General features: G+C 52.6%; 1 protein-coding gene across 1 annotated transcript in view; it reads right to left on the reverse strand.

Moving 5' to 3' along the window:
• SYN3 (synapsin III) overlaps nucleotides 1–18,497 on the reverse strand; it is a 365,786-nt gene that overhangs the window by 10,645 nt on the left and 336,644 nt on the right. The window contains exons 8-11 of the mRNA XM_081129888.1: nucleotides 11,085–11,227; nucleotides 7,713–7,787; nucleotides 4,983–5,085; nucleotides 521–655 (exon numbers count right to left, since the gene is read on the reverse strand). Coding sequence (XP_080986014.1) covers nucleotides 521–655; nucleotides 4,983–5,085; nucleotides 7,713–7,787; nucleotides 11,085–11,227 — 456 coding nt within the window. The remainder of the gene's footprint in view (nucleotides 1–520; nucleotides 656–4,982; nucleotides 5,086–7,712; nucleotides 7,788–11,084; nucleotides 11,228–18,497) is intronic.

Genomic DNA, 18,497 nt, shown 5'->3' on the forward strand with positions numbered 1-18,497 from the left:
GGAGAATGACCTGGTAATCCATGGTGAGGACTGTGGACGGGAGGAGCTACGTGGGAGCTCGTTCAGGTTGGGGGATGGGGAAAGGGAAGACACAATAGTCTCTATTGACCGGTGCCTTGGGATCACACAAAGGGCATGTGTGTACACCGACACATTCACCGTGCGCGCACGCACCCACACACCCACCCACACACCCTGCTCAGGCCCAGGATGGAGGGCACAGAAAGGACAACTGACTTCTGACATTAATAATCTCTGCCCACAGACGCCCAAGCCCATGGGAGGCGAGGTTTTTCTCCCCAGGATGGAGAGACGAAGGACCCCTTGGATCTCCCAAACTCCTCCGCCAGGAGCAGGGTGGAGCAGCTCTGCCCCATGCCCAGCCTCCGTCCACACCCATTCCTTTCTCCCCAAGCTGGTTCCTTCCTGGGGGTATCTCCTTTGGATCCAGGGGCCTCCCATTCCCAGACAGCCTGCCATTTCTCATGGCTACAGTATCTCTTGTTTCCGAGGACCTTACCCAAGGCCTCAGGGGTGAGGGCACTGTGCTCCCTGGCATCAGGAATTGGCTCATTTTGGAGACAACGAGGTCGGTCATCAGCTGTCTGTCTTCTTCCACATGCTCTCCGATCAGGGGCATTGAGCTGTCCATCACCTGCAGGAGGGAAATGACCCCTGAGCGACACCTCTGCCAGGGTATCCAGGCAGGAGAGCTGGCTCAGCGCTCAGAGCAGAACTGACCACTAGATGGCGACGCTCTCCGTGCAAACGCCCAGCCCAGCTCCTCAAGCGGGCGATTACCCGCCTGGAGACATCCAGTTCCTTGCAGGGCAGTCTAAACTGACGCCTGGATTCAGTTCAATTCAGCCTACACGCTCCGGACTACAGAGACCGACCCAGGGCCTGGAAGCCTTCGCTGACCTTTCCTGCTCTTTCTTTGGGGAACTGGTCTCCACCCCCTCTTTTCCCACCTTGGCCCTCAGCCCAAGGTCGGGGTTGGCTTCCTGAACTTTGTCCCAAGGTCAAGGCTTTCCACAAAGCTGGAAGCAGTGAAGTGAGGATTCGATTATGACCAAAAAAAAACCAAAAAAACCCCAAAAAGGCACGGGTTGAGTTGACCCAGGGTTGAGAGAGGAGAGGGGAGAGGAAAGGCCTGTTCTCCAGGCTCTGGCGGAACGTAAGCCTGGAGTGAAGCTCATTCCACAGGGAGCGGGCTGTTTCTCAGAGGAGGCAAAGTGCTTATATTAGGAGGGGCCTGCGAGATCATATTTACTTACCCTGCTGTTTTTGCAGCTGGGGAAACCGAGGCCCGAATGTAAAGGGACTTGCCTAAAGTCCCACAGGCCCAACATCCAGGCGGTTCCCAGGCACGAGCAGCAGTGGCAGGTCTTGAAGGGGCGAGAGGCCTTGCCTGGTCCTCTCTCTACCCCTCCACTCCTGTCCAGCCCTCTTTACCCACAACACCTCCTTCAAACTCACTGCCTTGTTCCCCTTTTCCCAAGCTCTGGACTCACCAGGTTCTTTCTCCCGCCTGAGTCCTGATGCATTGTTCCCTCAGCTCACTCTTTACCTGGCTGACCCTCACCCGTCAGGAAACATCCAGCTGCCTTCCTCGGGGGAGCGCTCTCCAGCTGAGCAAGCTGAGAAGTCGCCGCTCCGCTGTCCTCCCGCTGTCCTCACTTGGGTCATCTGGAGAGCTTACCCCCTGGCACTGTCATCGCCTGTTTACTTGTGTCTCCCCAACCAGACTGTGAGCCCCTGAAATCAGAGGTGTGCCCTCAATACTTCCTGTTGATGGAGGAATGAAAAGTCCTTGCAGTAAGTCCAGCTCACAGTGATAAGGACAGTAATAGTTCCTATATTTTATTGAGCATTTACTATGTGCCAGTCACTGTTCTAAACATTGGGTGTGGGTGACCTCACACAAGTCTCTGAATAGCTCTTTGAGGCAGGTACTATAATTATCCTCACATTAGTGATGAGGAAACTGAGGGACAACGGTGTGGCAAGTTCAAGGACACATTGGCCAGCAAACCACAGTCCTTTTATCTCTCATTAAGCGCTGCAACAGCTCTCTGTGGGAAAAGCCAGGAACAGGAAACCTGGATTCCTGGCTTAGGCTCTGCTATGGACTTGCTGTGTGAGGCTGGGCAGGTCAGTTTTCCTTTGTGAACTGAGGAGTGTGGGCAGCTGTGAAGACCCTTCCAGCTGGGACTTTAGAGGTCCGTGAGTCTAAAGCACCCACTGTAGTTGGAAAGCTGAAAAATAAATTCACGGCTGTGAATGCTGATTCTAATGTGGTCCTGAAAACTGTCCTCACAGTGAGCTCCTCACCGTTGGGGGTGGGTCCCTGGCATCCCAGATGCAGTGCCTGAGCTGAGCGTGGTCAGCGTGGGCTGAGCTGAGTTATAATTGTGGATTCTGTCTAAACGTACACAGGCCTGTCCCTTCTCCCCCTGACCCTGCCCACCCCTTTCTGTTCTGGTTTCTGTTTCCTACATTCCCTGTAGGGGAAAACAGCCACCACAAGGAACCTGAGATCAGAACATTTTGGAATCCCCATGGTGGACACAGCCAAAGGAAGCGGACGCTCTGGTCCCCCCGGGAAACATTTTTCCACTGAGCAATGTCATTCCCTGGACAGGTCATGGAGGACAAGTTCAAGGGTCTTTCCCTTGAGTATTTTACTGTGGGGATCTTCACAAAACATGCCACACAAATTTTATGTTCTCACCACAGAGGTGGCTGAAGAAAACAGTATTTGTGGATCTCTTCTGCTTTTTTTTTTTTTTTCCAGGCTGGGGAAAAACACCTTTTATCTTGCTGGTAGCTCCCCATCTTCCTTGACCCCACCCTAAACCCAAGCAAGGGAAACAACTCTGCAATGTTTCTGAGAGAAAAAACAATCTGAAAAAGCCATCTTTTTTTTTTTTCTCCCTTTTGGAACATTTCTGAAAAGTTGTTTTCTTGTTTTTAAAACTTGCTAAGTTTGCTTTTTTTTGGTAATGTGAAAAGTCTTTCATCTCTGACCCTTCCGAATGCCTGGAGGTAGGGTGACCGGGCCCACAAGATTTTTGCTTCCTAAGGGTGAAAGTCAAGGAAACTCAGAGAGGCAGGAGCTTCAGGGGGCAGAGAAAATGCTAATATAGGGAGAAGGGGCTAAACCCACAGGATGGAGGGGAGCGGAGTCTAGGAGTCCTGCATCTACTGATTGCTGGTCCCCGCTCTGGATGGGAGCTCTCGGAGGCAGTGTTCCCTGCTGTGTCCCCATCACCTGGCTCAGTGGCTGGCACCCAGGAGAGGAGCTCAGTGGAAGGAATGAATGACTGTGTGTGTGCCAAACCCGCGTTCATGCCTGGTGGTCCCGTGAGGAGATGCAGAGGCAGGAAGACCATGACGGGTCTCAAGAGATGCCATGCCCCAGGCAGGAGGGCCCGTGGGCCACCCTAGGACTGAAGCTTGCAGGGCACCTCAGGAAGCAGGGGACCCGCTCCTCCGGGGAGCAGCCTGGCTCTGGCCTGGGAGGGAGTGTGCAGGCCAGTAGTTCTGCACCTTCAGTGTCCCCTCTGAGAAGGGCCACTGGGGGAATTTCAGGCACGGTGGAAGCTAGAGGGAAAGCCATTCCTGGACTTGGGGGGAGGCTATTTTCCAGAGAACTAAACTTGCAAATATACATGCAACTCGTCATGGGAGCTCCCAGCCTTTCGGGGAGGGTAGAGGGACTGTGTCCACCCAGGACTCCCTTCCCTTCAGCTCCAAGGGCGGCCCCTCCCTGGGCAGGGCTGTGAATGTCCTCCTGGCACAGCTGGAGGACTCCCACCCATCGAGTCACCTGGTCCTGCGGTGCTGTGGGTCCCAGGCAGTGGTGCAGACACGAGGGACCGGAGGACCAGCCGGCTCCTGCGGTCACCCCGGCCATGTGCTTCCCATCAGCAGCCCACAGCAGGCGGGGCGGCCGCGGGCTGGCCCTCACGTGGCTTGGCCTTGTGTCAGCCCCCCCCTGCCCCCCGCCGGCCTCTGCTGTGGTCTGAGAAGCCCCGGGAGGGGGGATGAGACGGTGCTTTGGGGACGTGGGGGGTGCGAGCTCGATGTAAAGTCGGGGAAAGAAGGGAAAACTTTGAGGGCAATTTTCAGGGGACAGCAGTGGAGAGTCACGAGCTGTGGTGGTGGGGACAGGGAAGCGGAGTTGGGGGGCAGAGGGGAACATTGTGGGAGCAGAGAGACACAGAGGAGTTGGAGGAGAGAGGGGCGTTGTGGGCTTAGGAGAAGCACAGAGGAGAGGTTGGTGGTGGGGAGAGGGTATAGGACAGCAGGGGCACGTAGGTGACTGTCCTGGAGGAAGGCAGGGCGCTGTGGGCCTGAGAGACATGGGCTGCAGGAGGACTGTGGGCGAGGTTCTAGGACCCACGGCCCCTCTAGAACTTCTCTCGTACAATTAATTTATCTACATTTCTCTGCACCCCTGCACGGCCGCGCCCCCTTTCCTACCCTTCAGTGTCCTGCCATCACTTGTTTATCAGCCCTCTTCCCTGCCAGCCGCACACCCCAGGTCTGTTTCGCGTCCCCAGAGCTGCGCCCACGCCTGGCCGATGAGAGCCCTGGAGTGCACGTTTGTTGCATGAACAGACGATGGGAACTCGGCGCGGTGACTGTGCGCAGCTGGACACAGAAAATTTAAGAGGCCCAGTGGAACAGCATCTCGCCACTCTCAGCCTCACGTTCGCGCCCTCCTTGTGGCCCGTGGGCCAGGCAATGCTGTCAAGCCCCGTGCCTGGAGCTCTGCAGGCCCAGCTCAGAAGCCTTGGGCGCGAAGGCTTTAGACACAGCTGAGGGTGGTGGTGGGGATGCATGTGAGGCTGCAGGTGCCCAGGCCACGAGTCAGACACCGCTGGCCACGCTGGAGACCACGCCTGGGCTCCTTCCCTCGGGCAGCCCGCCAGGGGCCTGGGCCAGGCCAAGAGGCTCTCTGCTTCCTCCCTCACCTCGATGATGTAATCTCTGCCATCCTTGCTGTGGACGGCCTTGACCGCGCAGATGTCCAGGCCGCCGAACATTTCTGAGCAGCTATCCACCCACAGCCGGTACCTGCAGGGATGGACAGACAGTGAGTGAGTGTTGGGGGCGGAGAGCAGGGAAGGGGGAGCAGAGGGAAAGACACATGGAGACAGAAAGATGGAGAGACACAGAGAAACACATAGAGAAACAGGCAGGGGGAGAGAGCGTGACATACACCCATTCTGAGATGGAGAGAGATGGTAAGAAATTACAGACATGTGGCAAGAAAGACAGAGAGAAGAGACAGAGACAGGGAGAGACAAGCAGTGGAAGAGTCAGAATGGTAAAAAATAAAAAAAGACAGAGACACAGATGGACAGTGAGAGAGGGAATAGAAAGGGAGCCAGGCAGGCAGGAGGGAGGGATGGTCAAGGGGAGCAGGAATAATTGGGAGAAATCCCACCCCAGAACCTTGCTGGCTCCACAGTAGTGGGGAGCTTGCCCTGCCCCCATCCAGAGCCATTCTGGACACCCAGTCACCCCTGCTGTCCTGTTCCCTTGGGAAAGCTGCTTGGAGGGCTTCAGAAATCCCTCCCTAGCCGCCCTCCCAGCCCCAGCGACCAGGCTAGACGAGAGCCTGCAGGGGGACAAAGAGCACATTCTGCCCTGAGCCAGGGGCGGGCATGCGAGGGAGCCCAGCAGGCTGCTCCCGGGGCCAGGGGCCTGGCCCTCTGGACCTGCTGCTTTTGTTCCCTTTCCAGCCACTTGATGGCTGCGAGGCCAGTTTGCTTTGCAGGGAAAAGAGCTCCATGCTGGACTCTGCCCCTGCAACAAGGGGATGGTTGTATCTGAGATGTTTTCTCGGGCTTGCACTTGGCTTCCCCTGTGGTGGCTGAATTTGGGAGTCACAGGGGACTTTGTGTCAATGTTCTTGCTTCTCTCCCCACTCCCCAGGGTCACACGGGGCACGCCTGCTCTGAGATCTATTTGTGTCTCTGAGCCATAGGCCTGGAATGAAGAGAGATCATGGCTCAAGTGCTCTTAGAACAACGCTCTCATCTTATCTGCCAGTGCCCACTGAGGCCCAGAGAGGGAGAGTGGCTTGGCCAGGTCACACAGCAAGATGGTAATAGAGCCTGGGTTACCCAGATCTCCTGGCTCCTAGTTCAATTCTCTCATTCAGCTGTAGCACATGAGATCATAGAAGTAAAAGGAAGGGCGAAAACTCATGCCTATTAAACTCCTAACATGTGCCAGGCATCCTGTAGGGGCTGACTCCTCATTTTTTCTAACCCCCACAACTCTATCAGGAAGGTTTAACCCATTTTGCTGATGAGGAGACTGAGGCTCAGAGGGGATAAGAAGTGACTGTGCGGCTTCCAAACCCAGATCCCATCTGATTCCACAGTCCGCGAAGCCACCCTTCCTCTCAGTCAGAACATCATGACTGTCCTCCCGCCATATGGGAGACCAGTGACCCAGATGCTTGCTGTTAATTCCCTTTATAATTTTGGGTGAGCCTTTCCTGCTTGCAGCCTCAGTTTCCTTATCTGAAAAATGGGAAGGCCTAGGTCTGACTCAGGTTGTACATTAGAATCACTAGGAGAATTAAGCAAACACACACACAGCCTGATTTGGGGGCACTGCCCTATGTTAGAATAATCTGTTAATTTTTATAGTTTCCCATGTGATTCTATTGTGCAGCCACATTTGGGGGCAGCTTTGGTCCTCGGAGCTCTAAGAGCCCCTTGGGCCCTCTGATCTGGGTGCCAGTATTTGGCACCGATGGCTGACTGTGGGGCACCTCCAGCTTAGGGAGGACGGTGCCCTGAGACACGCTCCTGAATCAGGTTTCTTCTCAATGGAGGATGGACGTCTGGCCCTAGGGCCAGAGGCAACTGGTTTCTAGAGGTCGTTTTCAAACGATGAACTTCTGGGTCACCTACTGGAGTGCACCCCATGGGGAACAGCCTTGCCCCCTCCACCAGGGCCAAGAAAGGGACTTCATAGATGGAGCAGTGTGGGAGAGACTGGAGCATGGGGTCCATGACTGCCTCCAGCCCGGGCATGCAGGAAAGCTGCGGGAGTGTGTGTGTGCATGTGCGTGTGTATGGGCCTGCGCGCTGCTGACCCTGAGAGCAGACGACTGACCCTTCCTCAGGTGAGGGTGGCTCACAGCAGTGTTTCAAGGAGAAAGATGTGACAGACCTTCAGCCAGAGCACAGGGCTGCCACAGTCGTGATTCACAGGAAACCAACCTCTCCCTCCTCACACTGAGATGGAAATAAGTCTGAGAGAGGACTGGCTACTCCAATAGGCCTGGTCCCCTAACAAGAATGCTTCCAAGCTGCTGTCCGAGCAGGGAGGGGCTGGCAAGGACTCCCTGCTCTCCCTCTGCAGCAGCTGGGCAGAGACCCTTGGATTTGAAGTCAAGAAATCAGGGTTCTATTCTCAGCTCTATTGATCAGCTCTGTGACCCCGGACAAGTCACGTTCCTTCTCTGAACTTTCTTCTTCCATCTCAAAAATGGGGTGATTATAATACCTGCCCTGCAGGTTGTTATGGTCAGTAAAGGGGACCATGCCTAGGAAGGTGCCCTGTGGGTGGTGAGGCACCAGCCAGAGGGCGAGGTGGCATTCCTTAAAGACCCCTTGTCTTCCTCACCCATCTCCCATCGCGGCTGCTGCTTTTCCCTTAGCACCTTCTTTGTGTCTTACCTCTCCGTCATGGCCACCTGCTCCAGCATGGCAGAGCCTGTGTTGGCCTTCCAGTTCCCAGAGATGGAGGTTCTCCTGTATCAGAACCAATAATACAGGGAGGGAATTAGGGACATCTGTCACTGAGTGTGCAGGGATGACAGCTCCCCAGGCTGCTCGCTGCCTAGAAGGGCAGACTGGCCTAAAGCCAGAGGGTAGGCATGGTAGGGTTAGTGATCTACATAAGGAGAGAAGAGCTCTGGGGAAGCAAAGAAGAAACCAGAGTCACTTACTGTGGCCCCAGAAGGTGGCCATTGAGATGTGTCTTGGAGAATGAGTAGGGATTGTTATCTTGGGACCTATATTGGGGTAAGAGAAGGTAAAAGCTGACTTGAGTCAGACAGATGTGAGCTTGAACCTTGGCTCCAGCACTTCCTAGCTGTATCACTATGGTCAACATCTCTGAGTCTTTGTCTCACTGGTGAAATGGGAATAATTAAAGTACCATCCTTACAGGGTATAATGTGGGTTGAAGGAAATCTTCCCATGAATCTCTTAGTACAACGGGTGCTACTATTATTTTTCAGTGAGTGGAAACAAGAAAAGAAGGCATTCAAACGCCAGGAGCAGCGGGAACAGAGCCAGACTGCTCTCCTTCCAAGCAGATAATGACAGTGAGAGTTGACATTTAACGAGTGCTTTCTATGTGTGAGACATGGTCTGAGGGCTCTATAAGCACTGGCTTATTTCAGCCTCACTGAACCTAATGAGATGGACATTATTTTATCATCATTCCCACTTAGTGGCAGAGCCACCAGGCCGTATCTGAAATTCCACGCTCTTAACGACGACTCTCCATGGCAGGGCCCATCACAGGCTTGGGGAAGAGAGTCGGTTGGCCCCAGTGTGATGCAGCTGCGGGAATGGATGATGGAATGTAGACTGGCAAAAGGATCTCTCTATCTGGGCTGCGAATGCCTGACATTGAAGACGGTGGGGCTGGGGATCAAGGAGCCGGCCTACGTGACCTTGGAAATGAGTGGAGACTGGGTGACTCAGTAGGAAAGGAGCTGTCCATAAGCCCTATCTTGCAGCTGGTAAAGCATTTCCCATGGGGCTGCGGAGCATTGGTTCTGCAGCTGTGCACGTATCCTGGGACTTACAAGTAAGTGGACGGCAGATGGTGGGAGCCAGGGTCTTCCCTGTTGGAGTGGGAAGGCTGGATAAGCCACCTGGGAAGGCCAAAGTGAGCCCTGTGGGACTACGTGAAAGTCTGAGGCATCAGCTTGAACTCGATTTAGCTTTAGACACAGTCGGATAGGTGTGTGTACGTGGTTAAGGTACACACATACCTTTCCTGGGTCTATCTGCTGAGAGGACTGGGGAACGACACTCCAGAAGCAACAAGCGCAAAGGCCGAGCACAGGGCGGCGAGTGGGCCAGCGAGGAGGGTGGACGGTCAAGGGCGGAGAGGAGGCTCTACCCTGAGGTCTGACACGAACCCCCTCCCTCGGATGTGGGCCAGCTCAGGGTCCAGGAAACGCTGTAACTAATGACAAATTGGAGCTGTCAGGGAAGAAAGGCTCAGCATAAAGAATGCGGCAATGAGGTAATCCTCAAGAAGAGAAGCTGGGCCAAGGTGTAGTCAATGTCAAGTGGAAACTCTAACTATGAGGAGGGGAGGGAAGTGATGTCATGAGGGGCAGTGGAGGCCTCAGGAATGCACCGGACTGGGGCACAAGGATGTTCCCTAACTCCGAGGGGGCGGGGAGGAGGGGATATCATCACCCGGAGGGCCTCTGAGAGCAGTGGCAGGTCTGGCCTGGCTCATGGGTGGACGTGAGCGATTGGAAGGACAGGGCAGAAGTGTTCCCCGAGAACTGGCTCCGTCACTTTGGAAGAAATAGGCCCACTGCCTGCATCTTCTCCAGCTTCCCAGGCAACGGCAGAGCAGAGCTGTTACAACAGGGACTATATGGCATGCAAGGCCCCCCCATTACCATCTGGCCTTTTAGAGAAAAATTTGCTGACCCCCTGTCCGGGCAACCCAGGTAGTGCAAAAGCAACCCGAGATCATGCATCAATGGATGTGTATGGCTGTGATGAATAGAACTGCATTTACAGAAACAGGTGGCCGCTGGATTTGGGCTGTGGGCTGTGGTTTGCTGACCCTGACCTAGCGCATAAACTCCGCTACACAGAAGCACATAGAGATCTCCAACTGTCCGCAGGCAGCCGCTGCAGCCCTCAGTATGGAGCCGTTCACGCAGTCGGCTCCGTAAACACTTGGCACGCAGGCACTGGTCGGCTCTCTGGGGTCTCATCATTTCAAGTGGAACCAACAACAACATTCCGAAGCGAGAGACAGAGAGCCTCGGAGCAGATAAGATGTCTCTAAAGACAGAGCCCTCCCAGCTCGTCAGGAACTCCCACTCTTCCTCATAACCACAGCACCAGAGTGAGTCACCCTTTGCCCAAGCCACCCCTGGGGTGGATGCGCTGGATTTTCTGTCACTCATTCTTTCCCCCATTTGCACCAGGGCATGCTCCTGCCAGTGTTGCATGCTGTCTCGGTGGGACTCTCCACGCTGCTTTTCTGCCTTTCTCTAACCAAAAAGCTGTGGCCAGACTGGGACTAATCAGCGCTGTTTCCATGGAATCACCGTCTTGACTTGAGTCCTGAAGATGATTAGGGGAGAGTCACTTCCCAGTCAGGGTGCCACGAAGATTGTTTATGGCTTCTGGCTACCTAGATCCCTGAGGCTGCCCTGGATCCCAATATTGATGTTGTTTGTTTAAGTTTCTGAACAACCATGGTTTTCTGATAAATCCCCTTTACAAAGCTCCATCAAATTAGTCAGAGGTGGTTTCTGTTGCTCGCAGTCAGAGAACTCTGATCTAGTCTCCTAACTGGTCTTATCGGTTCTAGAGAAGCCCCTTTGCAGCCTGCAGCCCCAGAGCCACCTTTTTATTAATTCAGGCCAGATCTTCCACTTGGAAGAGAGTAGAAGAAAATCCACAACCTTCAGCGAAGCACTGGAGGCCCTCCTTGATCTGTCCCCAAGTTTCTCTCTCAGTCTTGTCTCCTGTGACATGCGTCCTGCATGTGCTCAAAGTTTCCCTAAACATGTCCGTGTCTTCCTTCCTCTGGAGAGACAGCCCTCGTCTGGGCAGACAGAGTTCCACCCTGGGATAAGCCATGATGGAACATCAGCCCTCAGCTCACAGACCAGAGAAGGTCAGGAAAGGAGAAAGAAAGGGGAAATGGTGATGTGTGGATGGTCTCCGCCTGGGGCCGGGGACACAGGGCTGGACCTGCATCTCCAGTCTCCCCTCCCCCCCACTCTCCTCCCACCCCTCTTCCCCGCTCCCCAGTCCCCGCCAGGGACTCACATGTAAGCCTTGTAGTTGGATCCAATTTTCTGGATGCGAATGTCATACTTGGAGTCGATGAAGGCCTCGGTCGTGGCGTAGGTTTTGGCCATCGCCACCATGCTGGTGATGTCCTGGTAGTCATGCTGGTTTTCCACTTTGATCTGTTGGGAGGGCGAGAAGGTGAGCACCTACCCAACGCCAGGACCCAGTGCTCCACGTACAGCGACTGAGAAGGCCCCCTGCCCGGCGGGGTACTAACATCGGGAAGGAGTCGTTCCACCGCGTGCCTGTGGGAGAGGAAGGGAGCTACTCCTTGGGTAGTCAGGGGAATCTTCATAGAGAAGGCGAGCGCTGAACACGGTTTGAAAGAATAAATGTGATTTCCAGGGGGACTGCCCAGTGGGGGATTCTCTGGAGAGGTTCAGGGAGGGCAAAGCAGAGGCAGAAGGAGCTGCATGGGGTGGGGATGGCCAGTGGGTTCAGACTGGCCCATGGGGCAGTATCTGAAGAGGGTCATCAGAGAACAGGCTACGGACGGCCTCAATAGCTTAGTAAGGGGCTAGATTTTAGCCCGAAGGCTCTGGAAAGCCCCTGGAAGGAGAGGAGTTTAAACTAAAAAGTAGCCTAATTTGTGGTATATACGTGTAGTGTATTTGTGTGTGCATGTGATATGTGTTATGTGTTGTATGTGTGGTATGTGGTATGTGATGATTGTGCATGCAGGCAGTGTGTGTGTGTGTGTGTGTGTGTGTGTGTGTGTGTGCGCACATGCACTGGACAGGCGAGCTGTGCTAGGCCAAAGGCCCAGGGGAGAAACTCACACTGTTTACTGGCTCCAGGAACACAGCATGGTGCCCTGGGGTCAGGAGAGATCCCAGAAGACCTTCCAAGGCCAAGTGCAGGAGATGAAGCCAAGGCTCTGTGATAGTAATTTAAGACAGAGCAGAGCTGACTCCCAGAGCTGTGGACAGCTGGGTGGGTTGTCCCTTCCTGTTACCCTCAGCTGGACAGCAGAGGGGTTCTGAGGCTGGGCCAGAAGTGGGTCAGAGCCCAGATCCTGGACGGGCCTGGCGGGTGCTGGCAGCCTCTGTGGGAGACAGTCCTGTTGCCACAATCTCTCCTTCTAGCCCTTTCCTGCCTCCCTCTGAGGCTCAGCATTGCCTGACAACTCCGTTCCTCCATGGTGAGGCCCATCCACACCTGCCCCACCTTTGGTACTTAGAAAACCTCCTCACAGCTCTCCTGTGGGACTCAAAACAGGACTGTGAGGTAGGCATGGTGGGCATTAAAATGGCCATTTAACAGAAAAACAGATTTCTGCAGCTAAGCACAGAGCGGGCATGGCACCCAGGACTCCCTAAGCACAGCTGTGCTTCGAAGCATCTCAGGGTGTCTACCAGGCTGCTCTTCCACCCTAACAGATCACAAACGACCGTGGGGAGAGAGGCTTCGCAGACCTTCTCTCTTCGTGGCTCTCTGAGAGTCCCAGCCCCTCAGCCACGACTCTTGAGTCCCACTTTGCAGAGAAAATAAAAGTGACCAGGTTGGCGTTCCCTATTTTCCATTCCTTTCCCAGCTCCTCAGCTTTCCCGCTTCTTTTTCCCAGTAGCAGTGGCATTGTGCCTCCTCCCATTCACGGCTGAACCTCTGTTTTAGGACTGCGAAGGCTGACTGCTTGCTGTTCCCCCCTCCTTCAGAAATAGGACGCCTAAGTTTCATCTGGGCATCTGGGCATTCAGCTAAAGATGCCTTTGTCCCAGTCCCCTTACAGGTAGATCTGCCGAGTCTCCAAGTCCAGTCAAGGACTGTGAGTAGGCACGATGTGAGCAGACTCGGGGTGGCGGCTTTCAGACAAAGGGAACCTTCCCTTCCCTTCCCTTTCCTTTCCTTCTTCTCCCTGGCCGGGACGTAGGCCCGATGGTGGGAGCTGGAGATGCCTCCCTGGACCACAGGATGGGAGCCGCACCTTAAGGATGGCCGGGCACTAAGATGGGGAACCTGGATTCCCCGCGCCACGGAGTCCCCAGCCCTTTGGGGGTGTATGCTTGGAATCTCACGTGGAAGACAAGTGAACCCCAATCGTGTTTAAGCCACTGTTAATGATTGAATACATACATCTCGGCATCACAGATATGTACCGAGTGCCGTTTATATCCAGATAATTACTGAATGTTTTCCCAGATCTGCTGCCGGAGGCTGGGGATGCAACAGGGAACAAGAGATTTACGATTATTATCTCAACGGAGCTTTGAGCCTATTAATCATCTTGCCTATTAATGCAGCTTAATACAATGTTAGCTTTTCTAAGATCCATATGGGGGTCGTTCTAAGCTAATATCTCCAGGTCATTTTCAAACACACGGTGCTGATGATCCACATCTCTCCGAGCTTGGACTCAAGTGATTTTAATCCCAGAGCAGGTTTTAATACAGGGGTATATGTGGGGCTCTCTTATTTTCATCTATTCAACATTGATTGTGTCACCTGACTTGTCAACTGTCCCTCTCAGCTCTGTGTCACTCATGATTTTGCTGCACCCTTCTTACACCTGTTTCCAGCTATCTGACCTTATTTAAATTACTCCTCTAAGCTTTAGTTTCCTTATCTGTTAAATGTGATAATGACAACTACTTTGCAGAATTATTATTATTTTTATTTTAAATTATAATGGATGCCCAAGGATTTCCCTAGCATAGTGCCTGGCACCTAGTAGCTGCTCAGTAAAAGTTGGTTCTCTTTAGTTGGCTAATCGTTGAGATCCTTTGCTGACCGTAAACCAACAATCAATACTTTTTAATACAGTTATTTATACAATCACACATCCAGCTCCAAATCTACCTCCTGTATTTATCATCCTGAATAATGAAGAAAAATTCTACATTTTAGATGAATTCTAGCTAATAAATGCACCAGGAGTAAGAGAATTAGAACCTCATCTTTTGGCACCAATCATCCTAATGCAGTAACAGATGTAGGCAACAGTGGTCAATGCCAAGACCACTGGGGAGGGCTGACAGGGAACTTCCTAGTGAGTAAATCAGGCAGGCAACACCTGTACTCACAGATCAGTCTTACATTTGAAAAGAGAGCCAGACACGAGTATGTCTCCAGACACATCAGAGAAACACCCACTATCTCCAGACACATCAGAGAAACACCCACTATCAACTATAAAGTATTCTTGCCAAAACCCGAGTCCTGAATCAGATCAAGTGTTTATAGCCAACTACCAGTTTACAGGCAAATGCAGGCGATAAACACCATGAAGCTGTCATCAGTCAAATTCAGAATGTATGAAACTCTACAGGAAAATGACTTGTTTTCCTTCAACAAATAAATGACAGGCAAAAAAACAACAGAGGGAAGGGAACAGTTATAGATCAAAAGAGACCTGAGTCATCCCAACTATGGGAAGTATGAAGGCCTTGTTTGGATATGCTGAGAACAACTAACTCAATTAACAGGGTACCACTGAACATGGACTATGCATTAGATGACACTGAAGAGTTATTACTAAGTTTTTTGGTTGCCAGGAGCTGGGGGGAAGCAGGATGGGAGTGACTGCCAGTGGGTATGGGGTCTTGGAATTACAGATGGTGAGGATTCCACCTTGTGAATATACTAAAAAACACACAAAACCACTGAATTGTACACTTCAGAAGGGCAAATGCTATCATCTGAAAATTAGATTTCATCTTTAAAAAATGAACAAGTGTCTGGTGGTGTTAGAGAGGAGGTGTGGAGGGGCATGTAAAATAAAATGACTGTCACTGACTGATGGCTGAAGTCAGGTGATTGGGACATAGGGATACAGCTGGCCATGTTTCCTTCTTTTGTGTATATTTGAAAATTCTCACCATAATGATAGGTTAAAAAAAACAAAAACAGGGCTAGAGGAGAAAGACAAAAGCGAGGCCCTAAAATTCTGCATAGATGTTAAAGGTGCACATGAGGTGTCTGGTCAAGGGGGTGACCCCTTTGATGTGTCCATCACAGGAAAGGGAACTTCGGTCTGTAACGTGATTCAGTCTTCCTAAGGGGATAAACCACCAGGTACCTAAAAGGATTAGAACCATTCTTGGGATTAACATCAGCACGAGGTTCTGGGCTCTGCCTACAGAGGACTCTGATGTGTAACAGATGCCAACAATACTGCTGACTGGATGTTCCTAGAACATCCCTAAGTGTGGGCTCATGGACTCACCTTGTCTCCTTAAAGCATGATCTGAACAAAGTGGTTTGCAGGTGGCCAATAAAATACAATCCAATGATCACTTTGGTCCATTTTTTATAGTTCATTTTTTATTTGAAAAAGCAATATATATTTATGGCAAAAAGTCAGACATAAAAAAGAAATCTGGGAAAAAAATAAGTCTCTCTTTACTTTAAACCCTAAGGCCCTTGGTGATAAGTTTTTTGGATACTTTTCGGAAATAGTCTGTGAATATAATAAGGTGAGAGGAAGAAAGATGGATTGCCTCCTGTCTGTGATACTTAATTTTATGTGTCAACTTGGCTCAGCCACGGTGCTCAGATATTTGATCAAATATTATTCTAGATGTTCCTGTGAGGGGGTTTGGGATGAGATTCACATTTGAATTGGCAGACGTTGAGTAAAGCAAGTTGCCCTCCATAATCTGGGTGGACCGCATCCAATCAGTTGAAGGATCGTCTGGAACAAAAGGCTGGCCTCTCTCTCCTGAGCAAGAGGGGATTCTGCAGCAGGCAGCCTTTGGACTCGAACTGCAACACTGGCTCCTTCCCGCGTCTTGGGTCTGCCAGCCTACTCTGCAGATTTTGGACTTTGGAATTGTGTGAGCCAGTTCCTTAAACAAATCTTTCTCTCTCTCTATATATACACTTTGTATTGCTCCTGTTTCTCTGGGCAGCCTTGACAAATGACTGTCTCAGAGCCAAAGCAAGAAGACAGAGATGCTGCCTCCCAAAGCGAGCTGTGGCAGAGGCCACGGTGGCCAAGAACTGCTGGGCTCGCTCACGCTGCTGTAACAAAGTGGGGCTGCTGGGGATGAAAGATTTGGAGATGATGATTTCTTTGGAAGAAGTTGTGGCAGCCTAACTACTCCTCTTGATACGTCTGGTAAGAGCTTCAGTGGAACGCTCAGCAAGACAGGGCCGGTGCCCTGGGTTAGCCTTCTTAGCCTTCAGGTTACCCGGGCTAAAAAAGTGAGTGTTTCTATGGACAACAGGTGGGCTGGGAGTGAGAGGGGCCAGCCCGGAGCCATTTAAAATCCTGTGTGGAGGGAGCAGGGGCTAAAAGAGAGATGCTGCCACCTCCACTGGTCCAAGCCACCATCATCCTGCATTGGACCACTGCAACCATGTCCTTTTAAAATTCCTCTTGCCCAAGCCAAAAACCTCAGACTGATTTCCCCAGAATCTCTGGGCATGGACCAAGGAATCAGGATTTTTGGAAGCTCCCCAGGCAGTTGTGTGCAGCCCAGGTTGAAAAGCCCGACCCTGTATCATGTGGTTCCTGGTCATCTCTCTTTTACACTCAGCCAAACTTGGCCCTGCCTCAGTGCCTTTGTACTTGCTATTACTCCTGCTTGGTCAGTTTTCCTGAAAACCTTCCCAAGGCCCTTTTTTTCAGGTCTCAACCCAGAAGACCCCATAGTGGAGGCTTTTCCAACTCTTGGTATAAAGTAGCTACTCTGCCCTGCCCACTCTGGGAAGGCTCTACTGAATTACCCTGGTTTATTATTATTACCCTTTTTCTTACAGCCTGACTATCTGAAATGACTGTTAATGTGTATATTGTCTGTCTCCTCCACTGAAGTGTAAGCCAGTATGACCAGGGACCTCCTGTGTCTTGCTAGAGAGACAATGTAATGGAGTGTTTAAGAATGCAAGCTCATACCCCAGCTCCCTCACTTCCTAGCTGTGTGACCTTGGGGAAGTTACTTAGCCTCTCTGTGTCTCACTTTCCTTATCAGCAAAATGTGGGTAACTTGCTGACATAAAGTAGCTACTCCATGTCAAATGTGGATAACTTGCTGGGTTATTGTTGAACATTGGATTATTGTTGAGCATTAAATGAGATACGATGTATTAATGGTTTAGAACACTTGGCTCATCACAAGCACTTGCTAAATGGTAACTATTATTATTACCATTTCCTCTTATAACCTTAACACCCAGCATAGTGCTTGGCACACAGTAGGTACTCAAAAATATTTGCTGAAAGAACAAATAAAGGGACCAAACATGGAATATCTGATGAACAGATTCTAGGCGGAGGGAAAGGAGGTGCAATGGCCCTGGGGCTGATGCTGCCTGTTGAAAAGAGATGCACAAGCGTTGATAGAAAACTGAGCCTTGAGGAGAAACAAGATGGTGGCGCAGGTCACAGCTGCACCCGCCGCCTCCCGCAACCACATCAGAATCACAACTAAGATACAGAACCACCGTCACTCAGAGCCTCCTGGGACCTGGCTGCACAGAAGCCCCAGGGAGCTGAAGCAGCACCGAGAGCGGGAGGAGGGGCGGAGACGAGGGCGGATGGGGCTGAATCCGAGACGAGGCCGCGGGCCCACACCCGGTGCTGCGGGTAAACCCGGGAGGGAATCTCCGAGGTGGAGGTTTCCCGGAGGAGGGAGGAGGGAGGGGTCCCAGCCCCACAGCAGGCCCCCAGCCCAGGGCTCCAGGGCCGGGAAGAGACGTCCCCACAACTCCGGGCTGTGAAACCAGCGGGGACTGTGGCTGAGGGTCACGGAGGCTGCGGGAGCCCCAGCAGCTCCTCTAAAGGGCCCGGCGCGGACTCACTCGGACGCTCCCTCTGAGCCCAGCGCAGGGCAGCGGCCGGAAAGGACCCGGGACACTCGGGGAGGAACTGACCTGCCTGGAGTCGGGGCGAGAGGCGGAGGGGCGGCTTCCTCCCAGGCAGAAGGGCTGGCGGAGGCCCTGGCTCCTGTGGCGAGTCCTCCCCGCACAGCCGGCAGGCAGGCGCCATGTTTGAGTCGCCAGCACCTGACTCACACCTTTGGCCCCGCCCCGTGATTCCCGGAGGCCCCGCCCCCCCACCTGCAGCTCATCCAGGCCATTTCCAGGGGCTTTTCTGTGCAAGGGGCCTCTCGAGCCTCATGCTTAGGACTTTCCTAAAATCTCTCAAACAAGCAGCAGCGGGCCCCATACGGCTTGATAAGTGGCCCCAGGCCTGGCACTAGTGGCAGCTGCATTGGTTCATAGCTTGGCCTCTCCTGGGCACCTCCAAGCCCAGCACAAGGAGCAGCCAACTACAGTTTGCTGTGTAGCTCCTGCTGGGTGGCTCTGGGCAAGGCACTGGCACAGGCTGACTTTGCACCTCCCGGGAGGCCCCAGAGACAGTGCACCTGGTGCTCAGACTCGACCACGCTGGATTACAACCCTACCACATCCACGAGTGACACTCAAGGGGCGCACTGGTGAACACCA

The sequence above is a fragment of the Miniopterus schreibersii genome (genome assembly GCF_964146895.1).
Source record: "Miniopterus schreibersii genome assembly, chromosome: 2".
Lineage (NCBI taxonomy): Eukaryota > Metazoa > Chordata > Mammalia > Chiroptera > Miniopteridae > Miniopterus > Miniopterus schreibersii.